At 39.0% G+C, this 27,333-nt stretch overlaps 1 protein-coding gene across 1 annotated transcript in view; it reads right to left on the reverse strand.

The window, feature by feature from the left end:
* The window catches only part of Ranbp9 (RAN binding protein 9), a 74,557-nt gene that overhangs the window by 33,351 nt on the left and 13,873 nt on the right, over window positions 1-27,333 (reverse strand). Inside the window, exons 3-5 of the mRNA XM_021215456.2 lie at window positions 21,248-21,359; window positions 2,352-2,404; window positions 1,078-1,245 (exon numbers count right to left, since the gene is read on the reverse strand). Coding sequence (XP_021071115.1) covers window positions 1,078-1,245; window positions 2,352-2,404; window positions 21,248-21,359 — 333 coding nt within the window. The remainder of the gene's footprint in view (window positions 1-1,077; window positions 1,246-2,351; window positions 2,405-21,247; window positions 21,360-27,333) is intronic.

The raw sequence follows: 27,333 nt of genomic DNA on the forward strand, positions 1-27,333 counted from the left end.
AAGGGGGAAGGGGGAAGGGGGAAGGGGGAAAGAAAATTCTAAGCAAAAATCTTAAGCCAGACAGGAGCACAAAGACTTTATACATGGGCCGTGCTGGGGTACCACAGAAGTCTGCTGCGATGCAAGCTGAAACTTAAGAATCTTCTTTTATGTCATGGCACACAAAGGCTTGCTATTTAAGGTATTACATTATATACAGAAGTAAAGCAGCTTCTGCCCTCTAAGATTATTTACTTTTTATTTTTATCCATTAGAAATAATCTGTGCGAGCATATACTTTTCCCAATGGTAAAATGAAGTTTTAAAAAGGAGCAGTCTCACTACCTTCTACATTTCTTGCAATTTAAAAAGAACAGTGGGTTAGAGAGATGGCTCAGCAGTTAAGAGCTCTTCCTGCTCATCCAGAGGACCCAAGTTCAGTTCTCAGCACCCACACTCATCAACTCACATCACCAGGAACTCAGTAGATCCCACACCTCCTTCTGGCCTCCTCCAGCACCCACACGTGCATGGCATACATTCACACAAACACACCCAAGTGTACACATAAATACAATAAAAACACATTTTTTTAAAAAGGAAAACTACAATAACTACACACAATGCTACTAATGAGTGAATGCACATTTGGCTAGAGCCTTTCATTTTGTATTATTCCTACAACATGAGTCTTTGTTTCACTGCCATACTTTAGCTCACGTGTCTTTTTATTTCCGTTATTAATTCTGTCCTGTGCCACAAACTTGTCTCAGACACCATCCTTCAGCAACACCATTAGCAGGCCTAAGGTGTAAGCATGTCCACCCTGCTCTTTTACTAAAGTTTACTTCCTTTAACTGCTCCCCCAACTATTCTTAGAACTGAATGCTTTAAGATGAACGGTTCAGGACTGGGTGGTTACTTCTAGCATTACTTCTGTACATAAGTTAGTCTTAATGGAATACACATTTTTATCACTTCCTTAACGTGGACATGGATAGAATAATTAAACAGAATCACATAATAAACAAAACCATCATGCTTAGTAAAATAATCACAATATTTGGCTATTTTGTATTTAAAACAACATCTCAGTACCTAAACTATGTCCATTCTTCGTGTAAAAGCAGGTATTGTTGATAAGATTAACACAACAGCCAATGACATCACCAGTTGTAAAAGTTGGTCCATACGGTTGTCCAGTTCCAGAAGAACAAAATGAATGTCCATCATCCCCATGGTAACCATATGAATGTTTATCCCAACCTGGAGAGACAGGTTCAGTATATTTACAATGATGAACAAGGCTCTTCAGCAGTCACTTTTCACTAACGTTGTAAAATAGCTCAGAGCAGCACAACAGATATTATACAGATAAAAGCTCCAAATGTCCATCTACATTCTCAACAACTAAATTATAAAGTGATTTCTGCATTAGAATGCTGTCTACAACATTAAGGAAAATAAACTCACCACCCAGAACAGTAAAAACAAGACTGAGGAGAAAGGATTTCTACCAGGAATGTGAACATAAACACAGCAGTCATGACAGGTTATGTTTTTTCCATGCATTACTTCTTGAGCTAATATAGCATAGGAATTTTGCTTGTATTTGAATAACACACGCGTGCTTTAATGTAAAGTATAACTTCCAGTCACCACAAACTTCTCAAGGTGATCCAGAGGTAAAAGTCATGTAATTTGTAAGCATTTTATACCAACTACACACATTCTTACTTATTATAATTAAGACCTCACTTAAACCTTCATAACTTTTAGCAAAAGCACACGATGAAACCCTATCCAGTTCCACAAGAATCCAGTGAGATGGCAGCAGCACTGGCTTGGTATGTGCCCATTCAATGCACTTACTGTAGCAGTCTGCATAGGTCAGCTAGCTTTTTAAATACAAATTTTCTGCTACTATTGATTTTTAACATCAGGAAACAGAATCATTTCCTTCTGCTAACTGGCTCTCACACAGTAGTCCACATCAGCCACACACTCCTGAGCTCACTTCTGTCATCTGTCCCTACTCTCACAGGGGCACACAATTAACATGGGTTAAAGGTCAGGATATGACTGGTGGCAACAGAACCAGAGACATTAAAATGTTTCAAGTGGCGGATACAGTATATAAAGTTTAAAAGGATGAAACATTAACAGAAAAACAAAGCATAGATATTATGTTATGTAAATTCTACAGAGGAACATGAAATTTAATTCATTTCCACTTAGAATTCATAATATAAGTGATCAAAATTTAAAAAGCTATTACCTTTCAACTATTTCAATTACTTAACAATTTAATGCAGAAACGTCAGTCCTAAGTGTCAGGCTCTAATAATACTATAGTTCACTTGCAAGTATACCTGGGAGTCTATTCATGTTCACACCTTGAGCAGAAAGACCAATTCCCATGTAGCTGTTGGAGAACAAAGGAAAGGAAATGCAGGTTATTACAGTCAGGTATGGACATAGCACTAAATACTCTAAAATATAATTAGAATCAAGCCCAAACTGAGGCTTCTAAGGTAGCCACAGAAATGTTATTACAATGTATTCCATAGCAACAAAGAGCACTATTAACCAGCAATAAGACCTAGATTCAGTAAACTAAGTTTTAGTAATGGCTGGGAGCTGGCTTGGTGGGTGAGACGGCACTCAGAGCCAAGCCTGATGACTGAGTTAATCCATGGCAGATATCTACATGGTGGAAGGAGAGGACTGCCTGTCACCAGCTTCCTCTCACTCCATACACACACAATGCCAATATTACATTCTACATGCCAAGAAGGAGAAACCACACTAAGTTAGTTCTTTGAAAAGATTAAGAACAACAAATCTGTCGGGCAGTGGTGGCACACACCTTTAATCCCAGCACTTGGGAGGCAGAGGCAGATGGATTTCTGAGTTCGAGGCCAGCCTGGTCTACAAAGTGAGTTCCAGGACAGCCAGGGCTACTCAGAGAAACCCTGTCTTGAAAAACAAAACAAAACAAAACAAAACAAACAAAAATGTCTTTGACCAAACTAACCAAAAGAAAAAAAGACTCAATTTTAGAAAATTAGAGATGAAAAGGAAGCCTTTACAGCATATATAATAATTCAGAAAATTGCAAAGATATACCTTAAATATACAGCCCACCAAATTGGAAAATATAGGAGAAATAATATCTATATATGTATGACCTACCAAAACTAAACCAAAAGGAGATAAATACTTCCAACAGATCTATATTACAAATAGTGAGACAGAAACAACTAGGGGCGGGCAGGAAGGAACCACCCATGGCCAATGATGGCTCAATAGGTGAAGGTGCTGGACCATACAATAGAACAAAGAGCTAACTCCCCACAAACTAAATCTCTGAACATCACACACCGCCCCTGATAAATAAATGTCACAAAATTTTAGTGTTAAAAAAAAAAAAAAATCTGCCAAGCCATCAAAATCCAAGCCCAAATAGATTGACTACTGAATACTTTAAGAATTTCAAAAGCAAACACCAAAGTGCCCTAAACTAAGGGACAGAACAGTACCAACTTATTTTTATAAAGCTAGTATTAATTCTGATACCAGTACCAGATAAAAACATTTAAAAACAAAACCATAGACCAATCTTTCTAATGGACATATGTGATGATTTTGAGTCTTCCCTATTTAGTGTAATGTTGGCTACAGATTTATCATACACAGTGTTTATTATGTTGAGTTATATTCTCAGTGTCTTCAAGACAAAAGGCTTTATAGGTGCACATATTTGAATACTTAGTCAATGGGAAGTGGAACTCTTGGAAAGGATTAGAAGGATTTGGAAGTTAAGGCCTTGTTCGAGGAAGTGTATGGCTTTGAAATGTCAAAAGCTTATGCCAGGCCCAGTCTCCCTCTGCCTGTATGCTTGCAGATCAGGATGGAAAGTTCTCAGCTACTTCTCCAGCCCCATGTGTGCCATCTACTCCTTGCCGTATTGACAATGGCCCAAGCTCTAAAACTATAAACAAAAGCTTTCTTTTATAAGAGCTGCCTTGGTCATGCTATCTATTCATAATAAGAACAGTAACTAAGACAAATAAAGATACAAAGGGGGAGGGGGGTCACCAAAACATTTGCCAACTAAATTTTACAAAACACCAAGGAGTTCATTGACCATGATCAACTTGGCTTAATTCCAGAGACATAGGGATAGTTGGTTATAATAAACACTACAAATTTTATATATAAATGGACAAGAATAGAAATCACATGGCCACCCCCCCCCAAAATGCAGAAAGAGCCTTTGAAAGTATTTCATGTTAAAAGTCTTGAAGACACTAGGAATATAACAACATAATAAACACTATGTATGATAAACTTACAGTCAACGTTACACTAAATAGGGAAGACTCAAAAGCATTCCACTAAAACCAGGAACAAGACAAAGCTGCCTCACTCTTATTCAATATGGTACTGAAGTCTTAACTAAAGCAATAAGGCAGAAATTAAACAAAATGGATACAAATAGCAAAGAAGTCAATCTATCTTCATTTGCAGAAGATATGATTTTACGTAAGAGTCCCCAAAGACTCTACTGGAAATCTCTTAGAAGTGATAAACTTTGAAAAGTGGCAATAAACAAAATTAACATGCAAAGCCCAGTCACCTTCATATATACCAATGCGGAGAAAGCTATCAGGGAAATAAGCCCATTCACAACTTCAGGAAACACATAACACGCACACACACCCCTTGGGGGGGGGGGAAACTAACCAAAATGAGAGATCTCTATAAGAAAATGATGTTTTTATTCACTTATTTTGCATGTATCTCTGTGCAGGTACTTGTTAACATGGTGTACATAGATACCAAAAGACAATATGTAGGAGTTGCCCGTTTCCTTCCAACATGTGAATCTTCATGTAATGAACTCAGGTAGTCAGGCTTGCCAGCAATCTCCCTTATTTGTTGAACTGTCTCATCAATCCAGGAAACTTTAAAACACTCAAAACTGAAGATATGAGAAGATGGAAAGTTTCCATACTCAGATTTGAAATAATCAATTCTGTAAAATAATTCCCCTAACCAAAAGTAATCTAGAGATTCAATGTAAACCCCATCAAATTTCAATGCCACTCTTTATATAGAGATTGAAAAAACTCTCAATTTTCATTTGTAAGTTTAAATTCACTCAGGCTGTAGATAGCTCAGTAGTTAAGAGTACCTGGAGGATCTAGGTTCAATTCCTAGCACCCATATGGCAGCTCACATATGATTGATGCCCTTTTTCTGCCTCCAGGGGCACCAGGCAAGCATGTGGCACAGACACAAGGATAACAAAACACATTAGAAAACCTCACTCAGATAGTGTGACACTTAGTTATTTTCAACCTTTTGGAATAAAAAAACTGCTTGGACAGTAAAGTGCACCTGTAAGAGATCATCTAAATGGGCTTGTTATGGAACAATCTGCCAACTGTGGGGGCCTCCCTGGGTTGTGGCTCTAGACAGAATAAAATAAAGAAGAGAACTAAGTATTCATTCATTTCCTAACTTTGGAGGCAATGCCACCATCAACCTCAAGCTCCCGCTGCCATAACTTCTCCACCAGGAGGTCGTGACCTTGAACTGTGAACCAAAGCAAACCTCCCTTCCTTGTTTTTGCCAGCCATTCTGTCCTAGCAAAGTGTAAAGTAACTGAGACAGATATTCAAAGCATTCATGAGCAAAAATAACGTTGTATGCTATGGCTACAGCTAATGTTAAGTTACATTCCAGAGCTTCAGTAACACAGCAGCATGGCACTAACCACAAACAACAACACACATCAGTGCAGTAAATAGATGGAAGAGCCAGGTACAAATTTACATAGCTAATCTGGTTTTTGTTCTGTCTGTCTGTTTTTACAAAGATGCCAAAAAAATACTCAGGAGAGAAGACAGCTTCTTTAACAAATGGTCCGTAGTAAACTGGATGTCTACATGTAGAAGAGTAAGAGTAGACATGAACTTTCACCATGAACAAAAACCAACACCAAATGTATATATCAAAGACCTTACCATAAGACCTAAAACTCTGAAAACACTTGAGGAAAAAGTAGGTAAAACATTTCAAGATACAGGCTTAGGAAAGGGCTTTCTGAAAAGGAACTCAGTCATTTGGGAAATAAAGCCAGCAAATAGACAAATGGGACCTCATGAAATTAAAAAAAAAAAAAAGTTTCCATACAGCAAAGAAAACAGTTAACGGAGCACTCTACAGTATGAATCATCGTCAGCTATACCATCGAAAGGTTAATATCTAGAATACACAAAGACAATAAGACAACCAATCAAAGAATGTGCCACATAACTGAACAGCATTCTTAAAAGGAAATACAAAACGCCAATAAATACTCTTAAAAGTGTTCGAAATTCTTAGCCACGGGGGGGGGGGGGGGATGCAAATCAAAAGTACTCTAGAGATTCTAATTGTTTCAGTCAGAATGGTAGTGAAGGCAAATGGTACCTCCTTCTGTATTCTGTGACAGGGTCTCACTGAACTTGCTGGGTTAACTAGAGTGGTGGACAAGTGAACCCTCAGGACCCACCTTTTCCAGAACCCTACCTACCACTGGAGTGACAGACAAAACCCACTATGTCTAGGTGGGTACTAGAGATCTCAACTCAGATCTTCATGCTTGCAGAACAATAACTTTATTCAATAAGCTATCTCAACAACCTGGAGACATTTTCTTCAGTGATACAGCAAGCACAATGGCATTAGCACTGATGGCTGCTGAGAGGTGTGGGCAAGCCCACCATTACCCCTAGGCAGCTGGCCCTAGGCTATAAGACAGCTAGATAAACTTGAGGTGAGTGAGCCAGCAAGCACCATTCCTCCAGGCAGGCCTCCTGTCCTTACTTCCCTCAATGACGCTGTGGTCTGAAGTATAAGCCAAATAAACTCTTTTGTGATGATTACTTTGTTCTAATTTTATAAATGAAGACTAGAGTCCCTTGTTTAGGTAGATTGTCAGTTTGCTCAGTTTTAGAAAATAGTCATATAGAAACTCCAACATGTATTCTGTAGTATAATCTTATTAACAACTCCAAATATTTTTCATGAATTTGACATTATATCCAAATAAGAAGTGATACCCCATTTTGGGGGTTCTGAAGTTTCACTGTGTCCTCTTGGAAACATATTTTGTATTATTTAATATTTCTCACATGAGATCTTCTATACTTGTTTTTGAGAAACTGTAACCCTAAAAGGCTGTTTTAGAGACAATGAAAGATTTCAGTAGCATATATTAATGCTATGTGACAGCTTCATTAGCACATACTCTTCTGTGAATACTTATTTGATGGTGTGTATCAGCCTTGCCCTTGCTCGTCCCGCTCAACCCTGCTGGTCTTCCTCTCCCTACAAGTCCCTCTTTTACTCTCTTGGCTTGAGTTTAAAAGGTTCCCACAGACCTGCAAACAGGTCAATCCGATTTGGGCAATTCTAGCCTCAGATGACTCTAGGCTTTAATCAAGCTGTCAATAAAGGCTTTCTAGAACAATACACAAATTTCAAAACCTTATAAATACCAATAAAAGCTGAAATTCAAAGATTTAAAGTAAATAAAAAACACCTACAAGTGCAAAAACAGAAAAAGCAAATTGAATACAATTTGTTAAACTCTATACTTTGTCTACAATTGTATGATTATGTGTCATTTGATAATGTTCAGCTACCATTCCTCACAAAACATCTAGTAAAGGTGAGAAAAGGAAATTACTTAAGTGTGATACTGTTTCCCCTAACTCTAATACAAGCCCACACAAAACAATACTGTGAAAATCAGTGAAGCCATTTCCATTTCAAACAGTAACAAGGAGTTACTTGTATCTGTTAAACACTGTTTTGGAGGTCTTTAAAAATCTAATATAAAACAAATAATAACCAGTACAACATTAGAAAACAATGTATTCATTTGTAATTGGTATAATTATATGCATACAAAAACCACAGAAACTATTCAAAGCATTAAAATTAACTAAATATTTCAAAAGAGGAACTGGATATTAAGAAAATCAAGTTCGTATTCCAGCAATAGACAGCTGAAAATAGGAGCACTGTGACAGTCACAGAAACCCCAAAATAGTAATAAAGTTTTCTAGCAAAGCTGAAAAACAATGTATCAAATCTACAGGCACAACACAACATGTATCTAGATAACTTGACAATACAAATAACTGTAAAAAACAGTGGTTCTCAACCTTCCTAATGCTGTGACACTTTAATACAGTTCCTCATGTTGTAGTGACCCCCCCAACCATAAAATTACTTTCTTTTTTTTGTTTTGTTTTGTTTTTTGTTTTTTCGAGACAGGGTTTCTCTGTGTAGTCCTGGCTGTCCTAGAACTCACTTTGTAGACCAGGCTGGCCTCGAACTCAAAAATCCACCTGCCTCTGCCTCCCGAGTGCTGGGATTAAAGGCGTGCACCACCACGCCCGGCTTATAAAATTACTTTTATTGCTACTCGTAAGTGTAATTTTGTCACTGTTATGAATCATAACGTAAACCCATGTTTTCCAATGGTCTTAGGTGACCCCTGTGAAAGGGTCGTTGAATCCCCAAAGGGGTTGAGAGTCACAGGCTGAGAACAGCTGTTTTAAAAGCTGTAGGTACACTGAGTACATTTCAAGACACATTCCAATCCAACTTCTTAAACTAGAAAAAAAAGATTTTACAGTTTATATACACAAATATAGAGTTCCAAGAAAAGACAAGACTTAAGTAAATAGCAGGCATTCCCTGCTTAACTAAAGGTTAATGAAATTCCCAAGATTACTAGTTAAAGCCCACTATGAGTGTAGGTTGGCCGCAGACTGGCCCATGCAGCTTGTGCTGTTACAGTGTAGCAACAGCAACCCAAGCTCACTGGGAGACACAGGCTGTGACTGTGTACCCACTCCCCTGTGCCTACAAGTTTCTTTGGAGAAACAAAACCTCACAAAGCTCTACGACAGGAGTGTCCTGGTTTGCTTTCTATTCTACAACAAACCCTATGACCAAAACCAACCGAAGGCAGAAAGGTCTTTCACACTACACTTTAGGGAACCCATCACAAAGGAAAGTTGGAGCAGGGACTCAAGCCAAGGCCACGGAAGAATGTTGCTCTGCCATGGCTTGCTCTCTCTCTGCTTTCCTTTATACCCCAGGACCACCCCAGTGGAAGTGGGTTGGGTAGGCCCATCTACATCAATTATTAATAATACTAATTAATAAAATGTCCAACAGATTTGCCTGCAAGCCAACCGATGGAGGCAATCCCTCAATTAAGCTACTTCTTCCCAAGTTGCTCCAGTCAAAACTAGCTGATCACCAAGCTTATTGTTTAATGACAAAGACTGGACCAAACCTCTCTCATACTAAAAGAAAACTAAGAAAAAAAGAATCACCTGTTACCTGAGCCATGGTGTGGTTAGAAGGCAAGAAAGAAATCTGAACAAGAATCTAAACCAGTTATTAATGGACTGGACTGGACTGTAACACTCTTCAAATTATCCTGAGGCAAGACCTAGAAACTCCAAAAAGAACTCTATAGGTCGCAACCCTTTTGTGGGTATGGGCTCAATGACCTTTTCACGGGGGTCTTATTAGATAGCCTGCTTCTCAGATACTTATATTATGATTCGTAACAGAAACAAATTACAATTATGAAGTAGCAGCAAAATAATTTTATGGTTGAGGGCCCCTATAACATAAGAAACTGTATTAAGGGGTTGCAGCATTAGGAAGGTTGAGAATCACTGCTCTAGACTAGGTTCCAGGGAGTTGGAATAAGTATAAACTGTACTAAAAAAAAATTAAATTAAAATGCTAATCACACAAAAAATAGATGAAAAAGAATAAAATTCATAATCAAAATGAGGTTGCAAAATCCTAAAATAAAAAACAAAATCAACAGTACCAAGAATCCATTCTGGATGATCAACTCAATGGACTGCAGCGTTGAGTTCCTGACCATTAGCAGACTTCGAGAGGATGGACATGTACAGATCAAAGGGAAACGTCACCCAACCTTCCTCTCCTCCTACTTGAGTGGGTTCAGGGGAATCCAGTCTTGCACAAATACCTTTTACCCACTGACCTATGAACTTGGCAGCACCTTTTTTGTTAATAAGTAGGTATTTTTATATAAAAAGAATTATAATCACACACAAAAAATAAAACCAGTGGTACACCACTCTGCTGAGTTCACTTATCTAGTGATTTTCCAAAGTTAAAATGTACACTGCTAGCTGGGCGGTGCATGCCTTTAATCCCAGCACTTGGGAGGCAGAGGCAGTCGGATTTCTGAGTTCAGGGCCAGCCTGATCTACACAGTAAGTTCCAGGACAGTCAGGGCTACACAGAGAAACCAAACCAAACAAAACAAAAGGTGTGCTGCTAAATTGAAATGTATAACATGAGAAGGCTAAACACTGACTTATCTTTAAGGTACACTGAGAAAAATTAATGATACCAAGGAGGAGAGTCACCAACAAATAAGTGGCATGTGTCACCAGACACCCATTCTCAACAGCTCTTGTCAAAGCCTAGTGGTGGGCACAGGTCAAGGTACTGATGGTAATAGCATCCAGACTTGAACTTTAGTGCCCAAGGAAAGCAGTAAGAATGAGAAGAAAAGAAAGAGCTATCAAGGCATATAAAAACTAATCATCTATGAACCACAGATTCTTACCAAAGAATGTTTTATGGATTAATTTCAGCAGAAACAGATGAAAGAATGCATGGGCCAAGGCAACCATTAACACAGAAAAGAACAAAAAACATCATTAAAATGATAGTAAATTTTATTGAAATTTTTAAATCAAGGAGTAAAATATGATCTGATCCATCTTCCATCCAAGGGATGGGGGGGGGGGGAGAAAGGAAGAAAGAAAAAGAAAGACAGACAAAGAGAAAAAGAATGGAGCACGAAAAATAATTCATAACGATCTCCCAAAGTTGAAAAGACCAAAATAGATAGATAGATAGATAGATAGATTCAAAAGAAAATAAACCCGTAAGGTAGGAAAAAAATATCACAGTTGTTCTCACTGCAAATGGTCACAGGCTTGAACATGTGTTTTCACTACTAGTCATCAAGAAAATGCAAATTACAACTGCAGCGAGCTGCCATTACACAACGCCAAACAGTTACTATTTAGGATACACAAAAGCAGTGTCACAAAGGCACCGTGCTATACCTACCTCATCACCTAAAATTCCACCAGGAGAAACACAGATACATATTCCAATTTGACCATGTCACATTTATCAAGCTGATGATTAAAACAGTGGTTCACAATAAATGGTGGTACATAGATCCAGCTAAAAATATACTTATGACAGTTAAGGGGTTAAACTTACCTTGAAAAATATCAAAAAAGAAGATGAATCAAAGGATGGATAGGGAAATGAGATGTGAGATAAAGCAATTACTATCACTTCTATACTATCACACTATAGGAAATTACACAACAAACGACAAAGTGCTGGGGCTGAAGAGACAGCTCAGTGCTTAAGAGCAGTGGATGCTTTTCCTGAGTTCAATGCCCAGCACACACAGCTTACAGCTAGTCTTAACTCCAGTTACAGGGGATCACTTTCTGCCCTTTACAGGTATTTCCATGTCCATGGTACACAAACATAGATGTAGGCAAAACACCCAAAATATATACAAACAAAGAAAAGCCTGTTTTGAAGACCTTATAGAGGGGAAAAATGAGAAATAATATGCAAATCCTTTGTCATGTTAAAAAATAACAAACACTGAACATGATTTAGCATGTTAAAATTACAAAATACAATAAAGTAGACACTATCTTGAAAACAGCCTGATGTTTAGGTGAGAGGTCACAGGATATGGTGTTCTGAATGAAAATGGCCTCCATAGGCTCAAAGAGTGGCACTCAAAGGAGACATGGTTTGGAGAAGGAGCCAATCGTTCTACATCTGGATCAGCTGGCGGGAGTGGGGGAGAGGAGGAGACAGACAGACAGATACTGGGCATAGGTTGAACATTTGAAATCTCAAATCCCACTCCCAGTGACACACTTCCTTCAACAAGGCCACACCCAAATAGATGAAATCTCCTTAGTCCTGGGCATTTGAACTTGGTGGCACTGTCTCAGAGAGGCTTAGGAGGAAGTATGCCACTAGAAAGAGCCTTTGAGAGTTTTCAAAACTCACATCATTTCTAGTTTGTTTTCTCTGCTTTACGCTTGTGGTGCAAGATGTAAGCCCTCAGCTTCCTGCTTTTAACTGCAGAAGCATTTCTCTAGCCCATTTTTGGTTTTCTTTGTTTCTTGAGACAGGGTCTCACTATGCAGCCCCATGTAGGCCTGGGACTTACCACATAGGCAAGGCTGGTCTCAAACTCATGGAGATTCACCTGCCTCTGCCTCTCAAGTGCTAGGAGTTAAAGGAGTGTGCCACCACACCTGGCATATTAGACAGACAGACAGACAGAACATGGCAGCATGTTCATGCAGTTAAGAGTACAACCTGTGGGAATTGGCTCTCCCTCTACCAAGTAGGGCCCAGAGATTCAACTCAGGTCATCAAGCTTGGCAGCAAGCACCTTTAGCTCCTGAGTCAGCTCACCATCAGCAGCAGCTCAACTTTTTACCAACTCAGTATTCTTTACTAATGTTTTCTACCCAGCCACAAGCACTAGTCCTCAACCATTGTACAACATTTCTACCAACCACCAAATCATCCATTAAAAGGACAAAAGATCAATGACAGACAAAGTTTACTCTCACCCGAGTCCAGCAGAAGCAAACAGCAAATACTCAACATATAAAATAAGCATATTGCCTTTGTGAGAAAGAACGAGAGGGGGGCTGGGAGGGGTGGGGAGAGGGAAAGGAGGAAGAAAAAGAAAGGAAGGGAAAAGAAAGTAGGTCGGTCGGTCGGTCACTTCATGTAATGAATATAACAAAATGCAAGTTGGGTATCATGATGATTTCATACAATGTTAAAAAGTTTCTCTTTTGTGATCCAAATACACCTTAAACCTCATTTCTCAGTGCTGTTAAAATCAGTTTGAATAAAGGAAAACAGGATTAAAAAAAAAAAACACAAAATGGCAACACAGTTTGAGTTGAACTGTAGGGATTTTCAAATATATTAAAGCTGGACACATAGCATGAAGCCTTATGTTCAATCGCATTATCGCTACAATAACAAGTATTTATGCTATTATCTGTCTCACAAGATGTTGATTTCCATCTTTGAATTAAGAATATTGATACCTTGAGGGGGGAGGATATAAGGGGACTTTGGGGATAGCATATGAAATGTAAATGAAGAAAATATCTAATAAAAAATGCCTTAAAAAAAGAATATTGATAGTTTATAACTTTTAAAAAACCAGCAATTGTTACATATAAAATTACTACTACAACAAGAATTGATTGAGATCTCAAGTGTACTAAGCAACTTTAGAACATTGAAGGAATACACTGGTTGTATATCTCGGGTCACTTTTCACACAGTAATTAAGTGCTTTGTTAAAGAACTCATATTTTCGGAGGCAGAGACAGGCGGATTTCTGAGTTCGAGGCCAGCCTGGTCTACAGAGTGAGTTCCAGGACAGCCAAGGCTACACAGAGAAACCCTGTCTCGAAAAACCATAAAAAAAAAAAAAAGAAAAGAAAAAAAAGAAAAAAGAAAAAAAAAAAGAACTCATATTTTCTCTTACATCTTCCCCTCTCTCTCCATGTAGTCATGACTGGTCCCACTTCTCTATTCTCTCCCTTTCTCTGCCTCTACTACTCTCTTAACTCCCCTCCCCATGCCCTAAATAAACTCTATTCTATACTAAAAAACAAAACAAAACAAAACACACTAATCTTGTTCAACAAAAATGCTGCTTCCACCCTCCTTAATGCTTTCAAAATGCAAGTAAGCAAAAGTGACTTAGATTCCCAACTGGATTTCAAACACCATCCGTCACAGAAATAGACAACTTCACCTTAAAACTGATTTGGAAACATAAAAGGCCTCAGACAGCCAAAACAATCCTCAGCAAAAAAGAACAATGCTAGAGGTATCAATATACCTGATTTCCAGTTATACTACAGGCACTGTAACAGAAACAGTTTGGTACTAGCACAAAGCAGCCAGGTAAATCAGTGGGATGTAAACCTACACAGCTATTGTCCTCTGACTTCTAACAGGATGCCAAAGGTATAACTCCCAAAAATTTAAAGGAGAAAAAAAACCAGCCTCTTCAAAAAACAGAACCAGGAAAATTTAATGTCTACACAAAGAAAGATGAAACTATCTCTCCCCATGCACAAAATCAAGTCCAAACGGATCAAGACCATAGCTTAAGACGTGAGACTCTAGAACTGGTAGAGGCAAGGGCTGTTGGAACAGGACTCTAGGCTCCCAGGAGACACACTCACCACTGCACAACAGTAACACACTGTAGAATGAGAAGAAAATTTCATGGCAAAGGAACTCGTTAATCAAATGAAGGGAGAAACTACAGAAGGAATGAAAATCTTTGCTAGCTACAAACTAGCAGGACAGACAAATACCTGGAATACACTTTTAAAACTTTTAAAAATTTAACAAAAACAAACAAGAAAACAACTCAATCACAGCATGGCTACAGAACTGATAAAATTCTTAAAAGAAGAAGAGCTCTAACCATCTGGGAAGTTCAACTACAATGAGGCTCCGTCTCACCCCAGTCCAAATGGCTATTATCCAGAGAACAAATGCTGGCATGGAGACTGGGAAGGGAACACTTATTCACTACTGATGACAGCATAAACTGGTGCAGTCACCATGGAATCACTGTGGAGCACACTCAGAAAAGCTAGAAGTACAACACAGCATAGGCCCAAAGGACTCCCAACACAGCAGAGACTCCTGCACATCCATGCTTGCTGCTGTTCTGGTCACAATAGCCAGGAAACAAAATCAGCCTGAACGTCCCTCAAGAGAACAGATTTATGTAAATATATGGTACAAATACACAATAGAACTTGATGAAAACAAGGAAAATTGATGCATGTTGTCTTTAATATGCAGACTCTATCTTTTAATTTTTCTGTATGTGCATTCATGTAGAAGCCAGGAAACCAGAAAGGGGCCCATGTGAGACATAAAAAGAAACTTCACAGGAGAGCAGGAAGGGTGGTAGAGCACATAAGATATGAAAGTAAAAAGGAAACTACCAGGAATGGGAGGTTGTGGGGGCTGGGGCAGGAAGCTGTAAAAAGGGGACATCAATCAAAAACCAAGTAGGTATGAATAATGGATAAAGAAACCTAATCTTTTGTGAGCTAATTAAATACAACTCTTTGAGTTGTGGTTTTGTGGAGTTTTTTGGTTTTATTTTGTTTTTGTTTTGTTTAACAGGATTTCACTATATAACCCTGGCTGGCCTAGGACTGGCTACATGGACCAGGATGGCCTTGAACTAACTCACAAGGATCTGCCTGCCTCTGCCTTGCAAGTGTTGGGATAAGTGTACACCACCACATCTGGCCCTAAACAGAAAAAAGCAGAGCTAGTGAGATGGCTCAGAGTAAGGGCTCTTGTTAAATACGTACATATAAATAAATGTAATTTTTTAAAAGATGAAGATATTTCATGGTGAAAAGGGCTCAGTGATCAATTAAAAATGTGGACTGGCAAAATAGCTAAGTGGGTAAAGCACCTGCTGAAACCCTGACCATCTACATTCAATCTCTAGGACCCATGTGGTAATAGACTGAAGTCCCTCAAGTTCTCCTCTGGCCTCCATTCACAGGACATGGCACAAATGCATGCATGCACACTCGCATGCACACACAGACTAAATTGAAGAAATCATTCTACTATTTTGAAATTTTTCATATTTGATCATATACATTCCTCTCCGCCAACTAATCCCAGATCCTTCCCCGCACCCAACCAATTCCATGAAGTCATTTCTGTGTTATACATCTACTCCTGAGGACACAGCCTGCCTTGGAGTGCGACTTGACAGGCTTAGTGTTCCCAGCAAGTATCAAGTGCACAGCTTCTTGGTCAGGAGTGGGGCGGTGTGTCCACATCTACCTCTCCATGCTAGAATCCTGTCTGGCACAAACCTCTGCAGGTCTTGTGCACGCTGTCAGTCTCTGTGAGTTTGTATATGCAATAAAAATTCTTTTTAATAACTCATGCAAGAAGTACCCAAAGCCTACAGCTTCTCATTCACTCATTCAAAGTCTCCAGTGCTTACAGTTGTAGCAGTGGACAAAAGAAAAGATTACCCCGTCCATGTTATCTCAGGTAATGTATTTGCCCAGGATACTTTGTATTTCTGTCTACTGCAGATACACAATACACAGTAGTACACAGTGTATACACACACACACACACACACACACACACACACACACACACACACACGAATCCTCTCAGAAAGCTTTGCTTCTCTTCAGTTGTCTTTCACTGTAATGTATACCCCTGGCATCTTACCAAATCCACCACAACTCACACACCGCTGCTCTTCTTAAACCTTACGAAAAATAACAATGTATAAATCTCTCATTTGGCTGAGTCTATCATCTCACAGATCTACTCCTTCCTTATCCAGCCAGAACTCAATTCATTTGCACAGACCATCACCATTCATCTCCACTGAGACTGTTCTTCCGGTTTACCTTAATTTCTTCTGTATCAAGCACCCAATCCAGCCTTCTTATCAATCTAGTACACACAAGCACCGAGTATATGTAAACTGCTGACACAACAAATGAATGGGTTCATGTTATTTACTTATCCTTTTGGAGGCAGGGCCTCACTATGTAGTTCTGGCTGACCAGGAACTCACTATGGAGAGGAGCTCTAGCCTTGAACTCAGAGATCCTTCAGACTCTGACGCTCTTTAAGGCAAAGGCTATCACTACCACACTGAAGTGGGAACCTCTACAAGGGCAGTAACTTAACTGCCTTAACTTAATCTTCATAGCTCCGGCCCCAGACCACCACCACCACCACCACCACCACCACCTCTTCTTCTTCCTCTTCCTCCTCCTCCTCTTTAATTTTCTCAAAGCTAGACGAGAAACTTTCTTTTCTACTCTTCATAAAAAATAGCCTTTAAAGCCAGATGGTGGCGCACACCTTTACTCCCAGTGCTCAGGGCAGAGGTAGACAGATGTCTGTGTGTCTGAGGCTAGCCTGGTCTAGAGTGAGTTCCAGGACAGTCCAAGGCTGGGTAGAGAAACCTTGACTTGAAAAGCAAAAATAAAAAACAAAAACAAAAAGCCTTAAGTCCATAAGCACAAAAGGAACACTTTGAGGGTATAACAGGCAGAAAAATTGAGGAATAGAACAAAGACTACAAATTTGCCAATTCTTCTAGAATCACTGTCAAACAGTGGTATCAATATTTTGTTTGAAGAGTTAAAAATATCATATGAATGAGTTATAACAAAAATTTTTCAAATGTTATTCTCTCTCACATTTTGAGTTAACAGTTTCTCTACTGCCTCTGTGTCTATCAGTATGCATAATTTAAAACTTGACTGAAATTCCTGAGCTGAAATTACATTCATAAAATTATTTTTAGAAACTTCTCACCAGTCACTGATTAATCATAAAAACACAAAGTAAGGATATACCCTTAATGTCTCCTAAAAAATGGTCATGTTCCTAACACAATTTTAGCGGTTTTTAATGAAATGTGTTCAAATTCTATTTTTAAATTAAAAAATTGACAGGTTACCTATCAGATAAATTGTCCTTATAAATTATGTTTATTTTTATGAATAAGCATAAAAATTATGCTTAGTTTAAATGAGAAACTAAATCAGAAAATTACTTTCATGCAATAAAACAAATTTCCTTTAAGCCTTATTTTCTAGGCAGAAAAAAAAGCCCACCACAGCCAACCACCATAGCCAAGTCCTCGCTTTTCTCAGCAGGCCCAGGACAGTAAGAGGGCAATCCGAGCAGTGCTCTCACACACACCACACTCCACCAGATTCTCTCTTCTTTGTCATCTGTCCAAAGAGGCAACAACACTAAACTTGTCATTTCATTAGAAAACTTGTCAATGACAGTTTTCCTAGAAAACTAAGACCCTGGATTCAAATTTTACCTGTCCTGTTCTTAAATAAACACAGCTCAGAGAAAAGTCTACTTAAAGTAACATCAACAGATGAGCACAGACTTCTTCAAGGACATTACGGAGTGGTGAGCGAACTAGTCTGTTCCCTGTACACGCTCCAACAGGACTGCTTCTCAAATGCATTCTGTCAGGCTGAAGACTAAAACTAAGAGGTACCTCTTCTGTGCCATCTTAGAAATGGCGGAAGTAGAGACAGACAGAAAACCATTCATTTCTTCACTCGTATCTAGACTTGAAATATTCCCTACCCTTAAGTTAGTAGTATGCAAGGGTATATGCATCATCATTGGCATGATCAAAATGTAACGATGACACATTGTTTTGTAAGAGGGAGTGACACACAAAAAAGATACTCGGAATTTAGGACTTAAAAACTGATTAGCTAGACTGGCAAAGAGGAAGTGAGAACCAGAAGCTAACTCTAGAGGCAAAGGAAAGGGCAACTATAAAGAACTAGAAACCTAAGAAACGTGCAATCAGAGAATGACAAGACACTTATAGACACGGGGTAGACAAGGATTAAGAATCAGCCACAGGAAAAGCCAGACATCATTACAACAGTTAAACAAACAACAACAACAAAACCCAGTGAGAACAGGAAGTGTAAGGACAAAGTAATAACACCGTGTGTGTGTGTGTGTGTGTGTGTGTGTGTGTGTGTGTGTGTGTGTGTGTGTGGAGAGAGAGAGAGAGAGAGAGAGAGAATGAGAATATGCCACAATGGTTTGTAGACTTTATCAAAATGATTTTTAGAAATGGGAAAAAGCCGGGCGGTGGTGGCGCACACCTTCAATTCCAGCACTTGGGAGGCAGAAGCAGACGGATTTCTGAGTTCGAGGCCAGCCTGGTCTACGAAGTAAGTTCCAGGACAGCCAGGGCTATACAGAGAAACCCTGTCTCCAAATAAATAAACAAGCCAATAAATAAATAAATAAAAATAAAAAAAGAAGTGGGGGAAAAAAAACAAAACCCCTGACAATACACAAAGACACAGATGAAGAGGAATACTCACACTGTTGGTGGAAAGACACATTAGTCAGACTACTTTGCAAAAACTATCTCAGATTCCTCAAAAAGCCATTTACCTACAATTTGGCTATCTTGTTCCTGAATATTTACCCAAGTAAAATTTACAGAAAACCTTGCATATATAAATGTTGATACTAGTTACATTTGTAATTGTGGAAACTTACCCTTCAATTAGGGAGTGGGCTAGCATACTGGTTTGATCATCTATACCCTCAGCAATAAATAAAAAGATCTGTTCTCTAAATATGCAACAAGAATGAATCTTATGAGTTCATTATTCAGAGCAAATGCTGGCAGACTTAGCAGGCTACGCATTATGATTTCATGTATACACTACTCTAGAAATGGCAAAGGTATAGTCTGAAAACCATCAGTGGTTGCCAGGCTGGACAGAAAGGGCCATATACCAAGGGACAGAGCGACGGAATACCCTGCTCACTAGCTACAGTGGTTATGACTGCACATATTTGTAAAACCTCACAGATCTCTGTACCAAAAGGGCTAAACATAAAAGGAAAAAGATGAGAAGGCCTGGCTATAAACAGATGAGAAAGAAAAAAATTACAATTGTCACATCATAAATGACTGGTAAAAGTTTCATATTTTAGCCCTAAAGCTATGTTCCAAATGATTTTAAGGAAGAGACAGAGCCAAGTCAGGACTGTCTGAGAAAGACAGTTGCAAACAGGGAGCACCTGGGAGGCAACTGCCAACCACCTTGGGAACTCCAGAGATAAACTTTACTAAGACCCAACGAAGGGGGGGTGCAGTGGAGACAACAAGGAAAGGATAAAAATTAGAAATCCTCAAGTTTATGCCAACAGGGGAAGCACTAAACTAACTGGTTCTGAGAAAGCATTTCAAACAAGCTAAATGTAATGACTGTGGAACACTCAACTGCAAACATCTTTGGAGCTATATCTGACTGGAGCTCAAGGGAATATATGAAACATAAAATTAGATTTAAGGCTCAGAGTATTTGTAGCCATGAGAATTTAAGGTTGAAATCCTCACAGATGGGATACATGAATGAAAGCTCTGGAGGACCCTGACAGTCATAAGCACTAGCAGCACTATGGAGCCAAGTAAACAAGTTGAATATGTAACTATAGAGTTCAGCTTTCTCTTGGAAATCTCTGGTTTTATGTTTGGTTTGACAACCCTGGTAAATAGGCAATAGGCCAAGCTTTTCCCTTCAGCCTCTGGTACTGCTGGCACTGAGTCCAGCAAAGTGAAGAATGATGTCCTGGACACTTACTTTTTGTTAATCAAACAAAAGAAGGTCAATAAGAGGATTCAAAAACAAACCAAAACAAGACCCACAAGTCACCTTACCTGAAGAGTCCAATATCTTCGAAACTGGACAGAAGACCCTAGAGTTGTTTAAAGGACTCTCTAATATCTCAGTACAGTATCAGAAAATAGTATGACTTTAGAGCATTAGTTCTTAACTAGAGATATGCACCAAAATTTCCTGTGGTGGACCTTTCTCAAAATACCTACATCATTACTGAAGCTCTATTTCTAAAACTTCTGATTAAGAATATTTTGGTTAAGGTCCAAACTGTATATGTAATAGTCCAATAAGTGACTCTAATGTTCATTTATCTTAAGGGCACTGAACTAAAGCTGGTTCCACAGTCAGAGTTTTCACTCTGAAGCTTCCACACCATACACTCACTTCCTTTAGGAAGCTCTGAATAGAGAACACAGAAGCATCCACTTTCCAAGTAATGCCTCAAATCCTACACCCCAAGCCCTTTAAGATACCTAACAAGCCACTTACTGGTTTTGACTAAGCAAACTGTACAAGATCTAGCTTCTCGGTGGAATTTACAGAAGAGTGAGTCACTCTACTGCTTAAACCTCAACTCTCAGTTTTAATAATGACCCTGCCAGAAAGACTGTTAAAATCATGAGCTAAAGCTTTAGTTCTACTAGTACTTAACCTGAACCAGGACCAATATGCTGTACTGTAATATTTAGAGTCTATTTTTCCAAAACTAAGATTTTCAAGATTACAACTTTCCAATTATATAATACACATGTATGAATCATTTCAAATGTAAATATCCAGGAATAGAAATGGTTATGCCAACCAAAATTTACACTTACCCATCTCTTCCCTTACTGACAATTTTTACTTCAAAATAATAAATCCCACAGGCTGCTGGTATTGGATGCGTGGCTCGAACAGATGCTGCATCTTTGGGGGTTTTACCATGACCTGCACATGAAAAACAAGAACAAATCACAAAGGAAATTTTCAAATGAAAATCTTAAACAATTGAAGAAAATAAGGCACTTGGATGAAATTTGTTATCATCATTTCAAGTAACTGAAAGACATCATGAAACATTTACCATTACAACAAATCCAATATGAACAATAGCTGAAGCTGCCCAAAGAACTCGTCATACTATCACGGGCTATACAGAGTTCAGAATCTGTCCAGGCCGTGGGGTACACACCTTTAATCCTAGCAGTTGGAAGCCAGAGGCAGGCAGATCTCTGTGAGTTCAAGGCCAGCCTGGTCTACAGAGTAAGTTCTAGAATAGCCAGAGCTACACAGAAAAACCCTGTCTTGAAAAAACAAAAGAGAATCTGAACACACTGAGTCTGGTAGCGGCCCTTAATGAAAATTAAAGTTCTGGGTTTGTTTTAAAGATTTTTAAAAAATATTTACTTATTGTGTGAGTGTTTGCATGTATGTGTGCCACCTGTGTGCCTGCTGCCAAAGGCGAGAAGCGGGTGTTGGAGCCCTCGGAACTGCAGTGATAGGTTACTGTGAAGTTGCCATGTGGGTACTGGGAATCAAACTCAAGCCCTCTGCAAACACTAGTGAGCTATCTCTCTGGTCCCCAAATTAGCTAAATTTAAGGTTACATTTTAAGTTATTCTTGATTGGAAGCACATGAGATAATGATCTTAATTTTAATCAGATCTAGATCTGCATTTAATTTGTAACATCTCTATACATTCTTCTGAAAAATGGACCACTTTTTAAACTGGAGATATTTGTATGATCATATAATTTTATAAAAACTACATTAATAGATACAACTCATTAAGAATTTGTAATTCCATTATTTGATATATTCTTAGAACTTCTGAATAAAGATTGACCCACAATTCTTGAGTCAAGATAGTCCACAGAAAAGTACAGCTTTTTATTTTTTCTGTTTTTAAGAAGTAACATAGCCGGGCAGTGGTGGCGTACACCTTTAATCCCAGGACTTGGGAGGCTGAGGCGGGCAGATTTCTGAGTTCAAAGCAAAGCTAGCCTGCTCTGCTCTACAGAATGAGTTCCAAGACAGCCAGGGCTATTAAAAAAAAAAAAAAAAAAAAAAAAACCCCACACCAAAAAAAAAAAAAAAAAAAAAAATCCCTGACTCAAAAAACCAAGAAAGAAAGAAAAGAAAGGAGAGAGAGAGAGGAGAGAGAGAGAAAGAGAAAGAACAAACACAATGCTACTCTGTTAACATTACAGACCACCTGTTGAGCAATGGCTTTTAAACTTTTTTTTTTTTTAAAGATTTATTTATGTTATGTATATGAGTACACTGTAGCTGTACAGATGGTTGTAAGCCTTCATGTGGTTGTTGGGAATTGAATTTTAGGACCTCTGCTCCCTCCAGTCAATCACACTCACTCAATCCCTGTTCGTTCTGGTCCAAAGATTTATTTATTATACATAAGTACACTGTAACTGTCTTCTAGCACACCAGAAGAAGGCGTCAGATCTCATTATGGGTGGTTGTGAGCCACCATGTGATTGCCAGGATTTGAACTCAGGACCTTCGGAAGAGCAGTCAGTGCTCTTATCCTCTGAACCATCTCGCCAGCCCGCTTTTAAACTTTCTAAACTTGCCATTCCTCATCTCTAATTCCAATGCTTTCCACCATTCACAGTCACCTAACTTTATTTACTAATATTAACTCCTTCTCCAAGATTTAAATGATCCTGAAAGCTGAGGTGGGCAAACATGAGCATGTGAAACCATGTCCAGAAGCCAGCAAAGGAAGCAGACAGAGAAGGGACTGGGCAGTAACAAGCACACACCTGCTCTTGCAGAGACACAAGAACTCACAGACAGACACTTACGCAAAGACATGCCCACATATACCTAATTAAAAACCAAAATACAAAATTAAAAAAAAAAAAAAACTACAACAAACCAGGCAGGACTCGGCAATAGCCCGTCAGAAATACTCAGAATGTGAGTGAGTCAGATCTCCATCCCCCAGGAGTACTTGAGAAAACTCTCCCCACTATGCAAGTGTCGTAAGGAGGTATGTGTCACGCAGTACAACTGTCATTTACCATCCTTTAGGGACAGTAGAGTTCTCCGACTCACCACAGTTGCTCTAAAACTAAATACCGCTTTCAAGTAAAAAATTCTATCTTATGACACACAATACACACAAATGAGGTATGACTCTTAGCATTCACTTTACCAAATTACTAACATATACCTTATCATTTAAATAGCCATGCTTACCACTGCAATGCCAAGTACTACATGTTCACTGGCTCAAAAGAAACCGAACTGAGTGGATTCAGTCAGGCACTCGTTTTTTTCTATGCTGGTGGTGGGGATCAAAGCAGAACCTAAATACGCCTTTCCATTCCTTTCTAGTAACATTAAAACCAATTTTCTTATTTCTGTATGCTGTGTGATGTATATGTATAAGGGGACTATGTATGTGCCACAACACACATGTGGTGGTCAGAGGACATCCAGGACTCAGTTCTCCCCTTCCACTGTGAGTCCTAAAAACTGAACTCAGCTTATCGGACTTTCACTGAGCCATTTCACCAGCCCTCCATGAAAATTTTTGATAAAGGTAAGACTCAGCCCTATGAGGGTCAATGAAGTCAGCTAGGAAGAAAAAAAAAAAAAAATGGAAGCAGCAAAATGCAGCCTCCCTTCCACAGCCCAATGATTTTAGCATATGTAGGTAACAGATTTACACTGAGCTGAGCAGCAAGAAAAAACTAACTGTACAAATATGCAAAACAGTCAAGTGTGCATGTGTATTTATGGGGTGCATATGTGAGGGTGTGTGCATGCGTGTAGAGGCCAGAGATCGCCCACCTCAGGTATTGTCCCAAAGGTAGCATCAACCTTTTGGGAAGAAGACTCTCACTAGCTTGGAATGCAATGGAGTAAAATTCACTGGTTGGCCAGAGATATGTCAAGCTATGTATCCCCAGGACTGGAATTCCAGTGCAGGCCACCATCCATGCAGCTGGCTTTTTAAAAATGTGTGTCCTGAGGATCAAACTCAAGCCTACATGCTGTGTAGTATGCACTTTACCAACTGAGCTATGTATCTCCCCAACCCCAATACACACAGTAAGTACTGAATAAACAGACATTTATTGAATTGTGGTAACAATGAAATAGCTTTTCAGTAAAAATATTTTCAAATAATTAGGTTACCTTGTGCAGTATTCATGCAAACTAAATGCACATTTACAAATTAGACAGATATAGTTGGGCCTCCTCCCTATGAGCTGTTGGCCAGCGAGGCCTCTATGGCCCCTAAAACAATTATTTGTCATTGCTTGTAGTTGCCTATCAAACATAGATGGTTAAGACTATCACCACAGACAAGCTTTAGTTATAGCACAGAGACACCAAGCTGGAGCTAAGCTGGACACCTCTTCCCTATTGGTCATAGTCCCAAAAGGTGCCATTCAGGCTGTTGGGGGCCAGAGTCGCCAACAGTCCCCCTCACCTCACCTGTGGACGCTGTATGATGCTCTAGTACTGACTTGCCAGGCATCTTGTGCCTAGTGGTGAAATAAACAGTAGTGGCATCATCAACCACATACACTTTCTGATTCCATAAACCTGGACGAAAGCCCATGGCTGAGAAGGACACTGGCTCTAGTGGGAAAACTACTATTACTGTTTTGCTAACTGGACCATGATGTGTCTGTAAATTGGCTTCTAAGTTTTTATGTTTCTGCCCACAGACTAGTGCTGCTGTCAGCTTTGGCCAAGTATTGAGAGTAAGTAATCACTGAATGTTCAACCCTAATGGAAATCTATGTTACCTTCTCCAAGGCTCAAGGAACATCACAGATGAGATATGGAAAGAATGTTAAGAGCTAGAGGAAGGAGTGGACTACTATGGAATTGCTGTGTTCTAAGCATGGCACAGCAGACAATATTATCTGCACAAGCTTGGGTTTGTCAACACTGTGTTTCATAGGAAGGATCTACGTGTAGTTAAAGGTTGTTAGGTGAGGGAGAGACGTTTTTCTTCAGAGGTGTAGCTACTGATAAGATGTTCCTGCTCCTGTAAAGAACCCATCACCCAATCTGTATAAGTAACCCTAATGAAACTCACTGGTTTAAACACATATGCGTGCGTACACACACACACACACACACACACACACACACACACACACACGGGCAGGTAGGTGGTAGAGGGCATTAATTGGAAGAAGGAAGAAAGGGAGATAATGGGCATAGGACAAGGGAGAAAACCCTGACTAAACATTCTAACTGGAATTCTAAATCAATTATTTTACTACTGGGTTTTTATAAAAAACAGTAAATTTTGGCAGTGGCCAAAACTTATTTTTTCAAAAATTTTATTCTAACAAAACTAAAATTTCTAGTAGTAACCACAACTTCTAGGAGGAATCTCAAGATATACTTAAGATGGGCTGGTGAGATAGCTCAGCGGGTAAGAGCACCCGACTGCTCTTCCAAAGGTGAAGAGTTCAAATCCCAGCAACCACATGGTGGCTCAGAGCCATCCTTAACAAGACCTGACTCCCTCTTCTGGTGTGTCTGAAGACAGCTACAGAGTACTTACATATAATAAATAAATAAATCTTAAAAAAAAAAGATATACTTAAGAAATAACAGTTAACATTATATAGTATTGTTTAAAAAAAAAGCGCTGTTTTAAGAACATTGTATTTAGTAACTTGTTTAATATTCAAAACAATCCAATGGAAAAGTATTATGCAGCCTCACTTCACAACAGAGAAAACAAAGCAAGAGAAACCATGTCCATTTTAGAACCCTGATGATTTGGGGTTCTGAAGCCAGGATACGTGCTATAATTTAAATTCAAGAAGCCTGATCCAGCAAGACCTCTGACCCCACATGAAAGATTATGAACACGGAGAATTCTAGGCATCACTCCACCTCTATCCCCATCTATTCTTCAAGGCAGAAAGACTTCTGGAAGGCATACAACTTCTCAAAGTGGTAGGTACTTTTGTATGGAATTTTCTCATTCAACACTAGTAACGTTGGCATTATCTATCATCATTTTTTTAAATGAAACTTTTACAGAGATATGATTTGTTCCAAATTGGTAGACTTGTGTTAAACCCATGCAAATTAAAATCCCATGTCTTCATTTTGCAAAATACCTGTAAGTTCTTCACAATCTTTTAAAAATCCTTTGTTATGTGTTCCTAAAACATTATAGACTAGATCTGTAAGTGTGAAAATTAAAATGACTTGATTCATTATTAAATTTAAAAGTTACAGGTGGCCTGGGACGTACAGCTCAGTGGTAGAGCATTTGCCTAACATGTACAATGTTCTAGGCCAATGCTTCTCAACCTTCCTAATGCTATTCATCATACCGTTGTGACCTTCAACCAAAAAATTATTTTGTTGCTACTTTATAACTATAATCATGCTACTGTTATGAATCATAGTGTAAATATCTGATATGTGACCCCTGTGAACACACCCATAGCAGTTTCAACACACAGGTTGGGAAACACTGCTCTAGGCCAATCCCCAGTTCCATTAAAAACAAATAGAATAAATGGATGGATCTGGAAAATATCATCCTAACTGAGGTAACCCAATCACAAAAGAAGACACATGATATTCACTCACTGATAAGTGGGTATTAGCTCAGAAGCTCAGAATACCCAAGATACAATTTACAAAACACATGAAATCAAGAAGGAAGACCAAAGTATGGATACTTCCATCCTTCTCAGAAGGGGGAACAAAATACCCATGGAAGGAGTTACAGAGACAAAGTGTGACACAGAGACAGAAGGAATGACCATCCAGAAACTGCCCCACCTTGGGATCCATCCCATCAACAACCACCAAACCCGAACACTACTCCAGATGCCAACAAGAGCTTCCTGACAGGAGCCTGATAAAGCTGTCTCCTGAAAGGCTCTGCCAGTGCCTGAC

The sequence above is a fragment of the Mus pahari genome, chromosome 16 (genome assembly GCF_900095145.1).
Source record: "Mus pahari chromosome 16, PAHARI_EIJ_v1.1, whole genome shotgun sequence".
NCBI lineage: Eukaryota > Metazoa > Chordata > Mammalia > Rodentia > Muridae > Mus > Mus pahari.